The sequence below is a fragment of the Ranitomeya imitator genome, chromosome 1 (genome assembly GCF_032444005.1).
Source record: "Ranitomeya imitator isolate aRanImi1 chromosome 1, aRanImi1.pri, whole genome shotgun sequence".
In the NCBI taxonomy this organism is placed as follows: Eukaryota; Metazoa; Chordata; class Amphibia; order Anura; family Dendrobatidae; genus Ranitomeya; species Ranitomeya imitator.
Genome location: NC_091282.1, coordinates 853942869 through 853955199, shown reverse-complemented (window position 1 = coordinate 853955199; position 12331 = coordinate 853942869). Strand labels below are relative to the sequence as shown.

General features: G+C 40.2%; 1 protein-coding gene across 1 annotated transcript in view; it reads left to right on the top strand.

Moving 5' to 3' along the window:
• Window positions 1-17: 17 nt before the first annotated feature.
• The window catches only part of LOC138648760 (mucin-16-like), a 44436-nt gene continuing 32122 nt past the window's right edge, over window positions 18-12331 (top strand). Inside the window, exons 1-11 of the mRNA XM_069738669.1 lie at window positions 18-153; window positions 1191-1271; window positions 1365-1487; window positions 1779-1925; window positions 2159-2299; window positions 2645-2725; window positions 2822-2941; window positions 5764-5823; window positions 5917-6039; window positions 7026-7106; window positions 7203-7322. Of these exons, the coding sequence (XP_069594770.1) occupies window positions 18-153; window positions 1191-1271; window positions 1365-1487; window positions 1779-1925; window positions 2159-2299; window positions 2645-2725; window positions 2822-2941; window positions 5764-5823; window positions 5917-6039; window positions 7026-7106; window positions 7203-7322 (1213 nt within the window). The remainder of the gene's footprint in view (window positions 154-1190; window positions 1272-1364; window positions 1488-1778; window positions 1926-2158; window positions 2300-2644; window positions 2726-2821; window positions 2942-5763; window positions 5824-5916; window positions 6040-7025; window positions 7107-7202; window positions 7323-12331) is intronic.

Here is a 12331-nt window from a genome sequence, read left to right as displayed (position 1 = left end):
ACATTATTTCATGTTTTATGTTCTCAACAGAAGTGAGTCCAGCAGTCAGTAGTACAGGACCAGTGCAGACAGTGAGCCAGTCTTCTACCACTACCAATGTGCCCACCTCTACAGTATCTTCCACAGATGTCACTTCAAAACCATCTACCACAGGTATGCTACCTTTTTGTAAATCAGATTTAAACATGACTTTCAGGGTTTTTTTTAAATAAAAACTTATTTTGAAACCATAAGGAAGGGCAGATCTATAATTTTTAGCAGGTTTCCTTATTTAGTAATTTGGCTCAGATTTCTTTCTTAACATCGTACTTCGCACTACTGCTGACATAGTAATCATTACTATTACATTAGAATACACATTGGCCTGTTTAGATGCTGTTATTATGCCTATAATATATCTCTCCTCTAAGCTGCAGCTCCATGAACAGGAGCCACTTTATAGCTTAGTAACTGCAGACTGGGTTGGGCAAGCTGAAATATCTGAGTTAAGCTACTACCCTTGCAGCACAACATTTCTCAAATTACTCATTTAAAACTTGATTTTAGGCATATTTTTTCTGAGTTGACAATTTTCAAGAGCTGACTAATGATTTCAGCAATATGGATGCTGCACCTCCCGCACGTCCTCCTGGTTTGCCATAGGCTCCTTTCCTAACTATGTGAAGCCTATAGTTCCCAATAGCTGCACTTTTTTCTTTGCATCTTCCAACCCCTGATGTTTAATCTCTTACAAAGGTTTCTTTGATAGTATAGGGCTATAAAATGACAACTACATTTAAAGGGTGTTCTGTCAGCTTCCTCTGGATTAATTGTTTCCGTATATGGAAGAATAAGAGGTTGAACGTGATGGGTCTAGGTCTCTATAAACTCTCTATATACAGTAACTTTGTACCATTCACAAATGTCGAGGAAATTATAACTCCAGATAGATTATCATGTTTCTAACTTCTGAATAAAAGAAAAATATTGGTCAACAGTAACTGTATTGTTTATGTAGGGTTAGGGCTCAATCACATGAGCATTTCCCAGTCTTGTGCATTTACATAGTTATTATTGCCAGGGAGAGGATCAGATCTTATCTTACAGCATTGCAAAAAACTTTCTTATCATCATACTGTAACTCCAGAGACAATTTATTATTTTCTCTGTTGCCAAGATCACATTGTTTAATTCCTATGCTTTTTCCTCAGCTGAGGCTCCGATTGTTCCAGTAACTAATGCGCCTGTGCAGCAGCCCAATAGACCCAACACAACAGCAGCATCAACGACAGGTGGGCTACCAAATTCTCTCATATATTCCCTCATCTGTGACTATGATCGGACTTTGGTGAGTAACATAATTTCATGTTTTATGTTATCAACAGAAGTGAGTCCAACAGTCAGTAGTACAAGACCAGTCCAGACAGTGAGCCAGTCTTCCACCACTACCAATGTGCCCACCTCTACAGTATCTGCTACAGATGCCACTTCAAAACCATCTACCACAGGTATGTTACCTTTATGAGTAATTCACATTTTTACTTCATTTTCTGTTCTTTTTTATTAAATATAACTCTGGAAACCATCAAGGAGGAGGCAGTGGCAGATCTATTATTTTCACTAGGTTTCCTAATTTAGTTGTTGCAATGAAAAATTGCCCCTGCTTTTAATAGAATATGTCTCAGGTCTCAGATTTCTTGATTACCAGCTTACTACTGATATTCATTGCTATTAATATAAATTACACGTTTCCCTGTATAGGTACTATTAATATACTTATAACATATCTCTTATCTTAGCTGCAGCTCCATCACTAGGATCCACAGTGAGTCCATCAGTCAGCAGTACAGAACCAGTCCAGACAGTGAGCCAGTTTTCTACCACTACCAATGTGCCCACCTCTACAGTATCTCCTACCAGTGCCACTTCAAATCCATCTACAACAGGTATGCTACCTCTCAAGCAACTCAGATTTTCCATTATTGCTAGATTTTGTGTAAACCACCAATCTTGAAACCATTAAAGAGGAGACGCTGACGGATCTGATATTTTTCCTTTATACTTCCCTAATTAGTTATTGTAATTGAAAATTGCCCCTGCTGTTTACAGAATATGGCTCATATTTGTTCATTACCACCTTATTATTATTTATAACACGTTACAATTATTTTTTCTGCAGCTCCGTCAACAGGAGCTGTGGTGAGTTCATCAGTCAGTAGTACAGGACCAGTGCAGACAGTGAGCCAGTCTTCTACCACTACCAATGTGCCCACCTCTACAGTATCTCCTACAGATGCCACTTCAAAATCATCTACCACAGGTATGCCACCTCTACAAGCAAATCACATTTGCTTTTGTGTTTTCTTTTGCAAAACACCTATCTGGAATCTATTATTGATGAGATGTTGACGGATCTAATATTTTTACTAGGCTTCCCTAAATAATCATTATAGTAGAAAATTGCCACTGGCTCAAATTTACTCATTACCACCTTACTGCTGTTACATGATAATCATTACTACTAAGCTGGAATACACATCAGATCCTATTTTATAACATTGCCAAAGACTTTCCTAATGTCATAACTCCTTTGACATTATACAGTGACAGTGTATTTCCTCTGTTGCCAAGATCCCTTTGTTTAATTCCTATGTTCTTTCCTCAGCTGAGGCTCCAATTGTTCCGGTAACTAATGCGCCTGTGCAGCAGCCCAATGGACCCAACACAACAGCAGCATCAACTACAGGTGGGCCACCAAATTCTGTCATATATTCCCTCATCTGTAACTATGATCGGACCTTGGTGAGTAACATCATTTTATGTTTTATGTTATCAACATAAGTGAGTCCAACAGTCAGTAGTACAGGACCAGTCCAGACAGTGAGCCAGTCTTCTACCACTACCAAATTGCCCACCTCTACAGTATCTGCTACAGATGTCACTTCAAAACCATCTACCACAGGTATGCCACCTTTTTGTAAATCAGAATTAAACATGATTTTCAGGTTTTCTTTTTAATAAACACTTGTTTTAAAATCATAAGGAAGGACGGATCTGTAATTTTTAGCAGGTTTCGTTATTTAGTAATTTCAATGGAAAATTAACCCTGCTGTCAACAGAACATGGCTCAGATTTCTTTATTACTATCGTACTTCGCACTACTGCTGACATAGTAATCATTACTATTACATTAGAATACACATTGGTCTGTTTAGATGCTGTTATTTTGCTTTTAATATATCTCTCCTCTAAGCTGCAGCTCCATTAACAGGAGCCACTTAGTGGCTTAGTAACTGCAGACTGGGTTGGGGAAGCTGAAATATCTGAGTTAAGCTACTACCCTTGCAGCACAACATTTCTCAAATTACTCATTTAAAACTTGATTTTAGGGATATTTTTTCTGAGTTCACAATTTTCAAGAGCTGACTAATGATTTCAGCAATATGGATGCTGCACCTCCCGCACGTCCTCCTGGTTTGCCATAGGCTACTTTCCTAACTATGTGAAGCATATATACAATATGCCAAAAAAGGTTGCACTCTATTGTGCCAAAGCATTGTCTAATATGAAATACATGAAATATGAATAGCAAAATGGCTTTTGAACATTAGGAAAAATATTTGAGAGATGCTTTGCAAAGAAGCATATGTGAAGCATATAGTTCCCAATAGCTGCACTTTTTTCTTTGCGTCTCCTAACCCCGATGTTTAATTTATCACAAAGCTTTCTTTTATAGTATAGGGCTATAAAATGACAACTACATTTAAAAGGGTGTTCTGTCATCTTCCTTTGGATTAATTGGTATGTGGAAAAATAAGAGTTTGAACGTGACGGGCCTAGGTCTCTATAAACTCTCTATATACCGTAACTATGTGCCATTCACAAAGGTGGAGGAAATTATAGTTCCAGATAGATTATCATATTTCTAACTATTGCATTAAAGAAAGATATCGGTCAACAGTAACTGTACAGTTTACAGTTAGGTCCATATATATTTGGACAGAGACAACATTTTTCTAATTTTGGTTATAGACATTACCACAATGAATTTTAAACAAAACAATTCAGATGCGGTTGAAGTTCAGACTTTCAGCTTTCATTTGAGGGTATCCACATTAAAATTGGATGAAGGGTTTAGGAGTTTCAGCTCCTTAACATGTGCCACCCTGTTTTAAAAGGGACCAAAAGTAATTGGACAGATTCAATAATTTTAAATAAAATATTCATTTTTAGTACTTGGTTGAATACCCTTTGTTGGCAATGACTGCCTGAAGTCTTGAACTCATGGACATCACCAGACGCTGTGTTTCCTCCTTTTTGATGCTCTGCCAGGCCTTCACTACGGTGGTTTTCAGTTGCTGTTTGTTTGTGGGCCTTTCTGTCTGAAGTTTAGTCTTTAACAAGTGAAATGCATGCTCAATTGGGTTGATATCAGGTGACTGACTCGGCCATTCAAGAATATTCCACTTCTTTGCTTTAATAAACTCCTGGGTTGCTTTGGCTTTATGTTTTGGGTCATTGTCCATCTGTAGTATGAAACGGCGACCAATCAGTTTGGCTGCATTTGGCTGGATCTGAGCACACAGTATGTCTCTGAATACCTCAGAATTCATTCGGCTGCTTCTGTCCTGTGTCACATCATCAATAAACACTAGTGACCCAGTGCCACTGGCAGCCATGCATGCCCAAGCCATCACACTGCCTCCGCTGTGTTTTACAGATGATGTGGTATGCTTTGGATCATGAGCTGTACCACGCCTTCGCCATACTGTTCTCTTTCCATCATTCTGGTAGAGGTTGATCTTGGCTTCATCTGTCCAAAGAATGTTCTTCCAGAACTGTGCTGGCTTTTTTAGATGCTTTTTAGCAAAGTCCAGTCTAGCCTTCTTATTCTTCATTCTTATGAGTTGCTTGCACCGTGCAGTGAACCCTCTGTATTTACTTTCATGCAGTCTTCTCTTTACGGTAGATTTGGATATTGATACGCCGACCTCCTGGAGAGTGTTGTTCACTTGGTTGATTGTTGTGAAGGGGTTTCTCTTCACCATGGAGATTATTCTGCGATCATCCACCACTGTTGTCTTCCGTGGGCGCCCAAGTCTTTTTGCATTGATGAGTTCACCAGTGCTTTCTTTCTTTCTCAGCATGTACCAAACTGTAGATTTTGCCACTCCTAATATTGTAGCAATTTCTCGGAAGGGTTTTTTCTGCTTTCGCAGCGTAAGGATGGCTTGTTTCACCTGCATGGAGTGCTCCTTTGACCGCATGTTTACTTCACAGCAAAACCTTCCAAATGCAAGCACCGCACCTCAAATCAACTCCAGGCCTTTTATCTGCTTAATTGAGAATGACATAGCGAAGGGATTGCCCACACCTGTCCATGAAATAGCCTTGGAGTCAATTGTCCAATTACTTTTGGTCCCTTTAAAAACAGGGTGGCACATGTTAAGGAGCTGAAACTCCTAAACCCTTCATCCAATTTTAATGTGGATACCCTCAAATGAAAGCTGAAAGTCTGATCTTCAACTGCATCTGAATTGTTTTGTTTAAAAATCATTGTGGTAATGACTATTTCCAAAATTAGAAAAATGTTGTCTCTGTCCAAATATATATGGACCTAACTGTATGTAGCTTTTGGTCTCATTCATATGAATGTTTTACAATCTTGTGCATTAGCATAGTAATTATTGTCAGAGAAAGGATCAGATTTTATCTCACAGCATTGCAAAAGACTTATCTGTTGCAAAGATCCCATTGTATAATTCCTGTGTCTTATTATTCCAGTAACTAATGCGCCTGTGCAGCAGCCCAATGGACTCAACACAACAGCAGCGTCAACTACAGGTGGGCTACCAAATTCTCTCATATATTCCCTCATCTGTGACTATGATTGGTCCTTAGTGAGTAACATCATTTCATGTTTTATGTTCTCAACAGAAGTGAGTCCAACAGTCAGTAGTACAAGACCTGTCCAGACAGTGAGCCAGTCTTCCACCACTACCAATGTGCCAGCCTCTACAGTATCTACTACAAATGTCACATCAAAACCTCCTACTACAGGTATGTTACTTTTATGAGCCATTTACATTTTCACATTACTTTTAATGAAAAATAAATAAAAACATATATCTGGAAACCATCAGTGAGGGGCTGTTGATGGATCTAATAATTTTACTAATCTTCCCTAATTAATAATTGTTATGGAAAATTGTCCCTGCTGTCGAGAGAAAATCTATCGGATTTCTTCATTACCACCTTACAACTGTTGATGTTATAATCCTTACTAATAAGCTAGAATTCACATTTGCATATATAGGCCCAGTTAATATACTTACTGTATAATATACCTCTCCGCAAAGCTGCAGCCCCATTAACATTAGCCCATTGGCAACTGCAGGCTGGGTTTGGCAAGTTGAAAAAGTTGAGTTAAGTGTGAATACCCTTTCCAAAAGTGGACTAATGATTTCAGCCATATGAACTCTACCTATTGTACACCCTCCCGTTTGATGCAGCCTATTTTGATGCCTATAGTGAGGCATATAGTTTACTATTAACTCTACTTTTTTTGCATCTTCCAAACTCCGATGTTTAATTCATTATTAAAAATTTCTTTATGGTACAGGGGCTATAAAATGTCAATTACATTTAAAATCCTGTTCTGTTATCTTCCTTTGGATTAATTGTTCTATGTAAGAATAAGAGGTTGAATTTGATGGGTTTAGGTCTCTTTTAATCCTCTATACACAATATCTCCACAGAAGTGGAGGAAAATATAGCTCTAGAAAAATTACCATATTCCATGCTTTTACCTAAAAGAAAAATGGCGGCCAACAATAACTGTTCTCTTTATGCAGCTTGAGGTGTCATACACATGAACACATCACAGCCTTCTGCAATATTATAGTAATTAGTGCCAAGGACAGGATCAAGTCATGTCTCATAGTATTGCAAAATCTTTTCTATCTTCATAATTTTTGTGATAAGGTATTACTATATTTCTTCTGTTGCCGAGATCCCTTTGGTTAATTCCTATGTTCTTTCCTCAGCTGAGGCTCCGATTGTTCCAGTAACTAATGCACCTGTGCAGCAGCCCAATGGACCCAACACAACAGCAGCATCAACTACAGGTGGGCTACCAAATTCTGTCATATATTCCCTTATCTGTAACTATGATCGGACTTTGGTGAACAACATCATTTCATGTTTTATGTTACCAACATAAGTGAGTCCAACAGTCAGCAGTACAGGACCAGTCCAGACAGTGAGCCAGTCTTCTACCACTACCAATGTGCCCGCCTCTACAGTATCTACTACAAATGTCACATCAAAACCATCTACTACAGGTATGTTACCTTTATGAGCCATTTACATTTTCAAATTACGTTTAACCCCTTAAGCCCCGAGGGTGGTTTGCACGTTAATGACCGGGCCAATTTTTACAATTCTGACCACTGTCCCTTTATGAGATTATAACTTTGGAACGCTTCAACGGATCTTGGCGATTCTGACACTGTTTTCTCGTGACATATTGTACTTCATGATAGTGGTAAAATTTATTCGATATAACTTGCGTTTATTTGAGAAAAAAACGGAAATTTGGCGAAAATTTTGAAAATTTTGCAATTTTCCAACTTTGAATTTTTATACCCTTAAATCACAAAGATATGTCATGCAAAATACTTAATAAGTAACATTTCCCACATGTCTACTTTACATCAGCACAATTTTGGAACCAAAATTTTTTTTTGTTAGGGAGTTATAAGGGTTAAAAGTTGACCAGCAATTTCTCATTTTTACAACACCATTTTTTTAGAGACCACATCTCATTTGAAGTCATTTTGAGGGGTCTATATGATAGAAAATACCCAAGTGTGACACCATTCTAAAAACTGCACCCCTCAAGGTGCTCAAAACCACATTCAAGAAGTTTATTAACCCTTCAGGTGTTTTACAGGAATTTTTGGAATGTTTAAATAAAAATGAACATTTAACTTTTTTTCACACAAAATTTATTTCAGCTCCAATTTGTTTTATTTTACCAAGGGTAATAGGAGAAATTGGACCCCAAATGTTGTTGTACAATTTGTCCTTAGTACGTTGATACCCCATATGTGGGGATAAACCACTGTTTGGGCGCATGGCAGAGCTCGGAAGGAAAGGAGCGCCATTTGACTTTTCAATGCAAAATTGACTGGAATTGAGATGAGACGCCATGTTGGAGAGCCCCTGAAGTGCCTAAACATTGAAACCACCCACAAGTGACACCATTTTGGAAAGTAGACCCCCTAAGGAACTTATCTAGATGTGTTTTGAGAGCTTTGAGCCCCCAAGTGTTTCACTACAGTTTATAACGCAGAGCCGTGAAAATAAAAATTCTTTTTTTTTCACAAAAATGATTTTTTTTGTCCCCAGTTTTATATTTTCACAAGGGTAACAGGATAAATTGGACCCCAAAAGTTGTTGTCCAATTTGTCCTGAGTACGCTGATACCCCATATGTGGGGGGAAGCACTGTTTGGGCGCATGGCAGAGCTCGGAAGGGAAGGAGCGCCATTTGGAATACAGGCTTAGATGGATTGGTCTGCAGGCGTCACATTGCATTTGCAGAGCCCCTGATGTACCCAAACAGTAGAAACCCCCCACAAGTGACCCCATATTGGAAACTAGACCCCCCAAGGAACTTATCTAGATGTGTTGTGAGAACTTTGAACCCCTAAGTGTTTCACTACAGTTTATAACGCAGAGCCGTGAAAATAAAAAAATTTTTTTTTCACAAAAATGATATTTTTGCCCCCAGTTTTGTATTTTCACAAGGGTAACAGGATAAATTGGACCCCAAAAGTTGTTGTCCAATTTGTCCTGAGTACGCTGATACCCTATATTTGGGGGGGAAGCACTGTTTGGGCGCACGGGAGAGCTCGGAAGGGAAGGAGCACTGTTTTACTTTTTCAACGCAGAATTGGCTGGAATTGAGATCAGACGCCATGTCGCGTTTGGAGAGCCTCTGATGTGCCTGAACAGTGGAAACTCCCCAATTCTACCTGAAACCCTAATCCAACAATACCCCTAACCATAATCCCAACGGTAACCCTAACCACACCCCTAACCCTGACACACCACTAACTCTAATCCCAACGCTAATCCCAACCGTAAATATAATCCAAACCCTAACCCTAACTTTAGCCCCAACCCTAACCCTAACTTTAGCCCCAACCCTAACCCTAACTTTAGCCCCAACCCTAACCCTAACTTTAGCCCCAACCCTAACCCTAACTTTAGCTCCGAACCCTAACCCCAACCCTAACCCTAGCCCTAACCCTAGCCCTAACCCTAGCCCCAACCCTAGTCCCAACCCTAAACCTAGCCCTAACCCCAGCCCCAACCCTAGCCCCAACCCTAGCCCTAGCCCTAGCCCCAACCCTAGCCCTAATCCTAACCCCAACCCTAGCCCTAACCCTAGCCCTAACCCTAGCCATAACCCTAGCCCTGATGGGAAAATGGAAATAAATACATTTTTTTAATTTTATTATTTTTCCCTAACTAAGGGGGTGATGAAAGGGGGTTTGATTTACTTTTATAGCGTTTTTTATATCGGATTTTTATGATTGGCAGCTGTCACACACTAAAAGATGCTTTTTTTATAGCAAAAAAGTTTTTGCATCTCCACATTTTGAGACCTATAATTTTTCCATATTTGAGTCCACAGAGTCATCTGAGGTCTTGTTTTTTGCGGGATGAGTTGACGTTTTTATTGGTAACATTTTTGGACACTTGACAGTTTTTGATCACTTTTTATTCCGATTTTTGTGAGGCAGAATGACCAAAAACCAGCTATTCATGAATTTCTTTTGGAGGAGGCGTTTATACCGTTCCGCGTTTGGTAAAATTGATAAAGCAGTTTTATTCGTTGGGTCAGTACGATTACAGCGATATCTCATTTATATCATTTTTTTTATGTTTTGGCGCTTTTATACGATAAAAGCTATTTTATAGAAAAAATAATTATTTTGGCATCGCTTTATTCTCAGGACTATAACGTTTTTATTTTTTTGCTTATTTTGCATTGTGGTGGCTCGTTTTTTGCGGGACAAGATGATGTTTTCAGCGATACCATGGTTATTTACATCCGTCTTTTTGATCGCGTGTTATTCCACTTTTTGTTCGGCGGTATGATAATAAAGCGTTGTTTTTTGGCTCATTTTTTTTTTCTTACGGTGTTCACTGAAGGGGTTAACTAGTGAGACAGTTTTATAGGATGGGTCGTTACGGACGCGGCGATACTAAATATGTGTACTTTTATTGTTTTTTTTTTTTTTTAGATAAAAAAATGTATTTATGGGAACAATATATATATTTTTTTATTTTTTTATTTAGTAATTTTTTTTTTTTTTACACATGTGGAAATTTTTTTTAAAACTTTTTTACTTTGTCCCAGGGGGGGACATCACAAATCGCCGATCTCACAGTTTGCATAGCACTCTGTGAGATCGGCGATCTCACTCATCGCTGCAGGCTTACAGAGCTGCAGCTGCAGCCTGCTCCTGACCCGGAAGTACTCCCTGCAGGACCCGGATGCAGCCCCGCGGCCATTTTGGATCCGGGGCCTGCAGGGAGAAGACCTTGGTACAAGGTGAGCACATCACCTTGTACCGATCGTCTCAGGGAAGCACGCAGGGAGCCCCCTCCCTGCGCGATGCTTTCCTGTACCGCCGGCACACCGCGATCATGTTTGATCGCAGTGTGCCGGGGGTTAATGTGCCGGGAGCAGTCCGTGACCACTCCTGGCACATAGTGCCGGATGTCAGCTGCGATAGTCAGCTGACACCCGGCCGCGATCGGCCACGCTCCCCCCATGAGAGCGGCCGATTGCCTATGACGTACTATCCCGTCGGTAGGAATTAAGGCCCACCCCACCTCGACGGGATAGTACGTCATATGGGATTAAGGGGTTAATGAAAAAAAAATAAAAACACATATCTAAAAACCATCAGTGAGGGGCTGTTGATGGATCTAATAATTTTAGTAGTCTTCCCTAATTAGTAATTGTCATGGAAACTTGTCCATGCTGTCAAGAGAAAATCTATCAGATGTCTTCATTACCACCTTACAACTGCTGATGTTGTAATCCTTACTAATAAGCTAGAATTCACATTTGCTTATAAAGGCATTGTTAATATACTTACTGTATAATATACCTCTCCCTAAAGCTGCAGCCCCATTAACATTAGCCCATTAGCAACTGCAGGCTGGGTTTGGCAAGTTGAAATAGTTGAGTTAAGTGTGAATACCCTTGCAGGACAACATTTCTTAAATTTACAACTTGATCTTAGGGATGTTTTCTCGGTTGAGTCAACAAGTTTTAAACATTTTCTCATAGTAACTAAGCAAGTAAAGAACTCAGTTATTCTTTCCAAAGCGAACAGATGATTTCAGCAATATGGACTCTGTACCTATTGTACACCCTCCCATTTGATGCAGCCTATATTGATACCTATATTGAGGCATATATATTACTATTAACTCTACTTTTCTCCTTCACCTCATTGGAGGACACAGACCATGGGTGTATGCTTCTTGCCACTAGGAGGCTGACACTCACTAACTTAACACAAAAAAAGTTAGCTCCTCCTCCTCCTCGTGCTGGTTCCCAGAGAACCAGTTCTTGCTTAGTGTCCATAGGAGGCACATGGGTCTGGTCTTCAGACCAAAAACTCTTTATTATTTATTTTTTACATTGTTACCAATTTTTACATTTTTCCAAGTGGAATGAAGGGGTGACGGATCCTTTGAAGGTTTTGACTGCGGGGCGCGCAATCCTGCCTCAGCGCCGGGCGGCACCGCGAATTTACTCCACCGGCTTCAGCCCTGTACTAGGGCGCAACCCCTATCTCCGCCCATGCAATGATGCGATGTGGAGGCTCCGCCCACCGGTCCTGGCGCTTCTCACACAGGACGAGAAGCGCTTCTGAGATCTCGGGGGCCATCTTTCTCCCCCCAGACCACCTCAGGACACACTAACTGCCATCAGGAAGGAAAGGTCCCGGCAGCAAGTGTTCTCAGTGCAGGGGCCATGCAGTTGGAGAAACGCAGGAGCAGCAGAGACACAGACCTGGGTAAGGGAGTGCTGCATTACACATCCTCTTCCTGTAACCCTTTTCTCAGCAGTATCCCTTCTCAGCAGCCCCTATTATTATAGGACCACATTGAAGGGTACATCATGTCCCAGCCTAAGGCATCTAAAAAGTCTAACTAGGCTATGGCTATATTTTTTACTTCATGCTCCTCCTGCCAGTCTGTGTTTCCTAAGGCTCAGAGTTCGCCGCTCTGCAATGCCTGTGACCCCAACTGTGCAC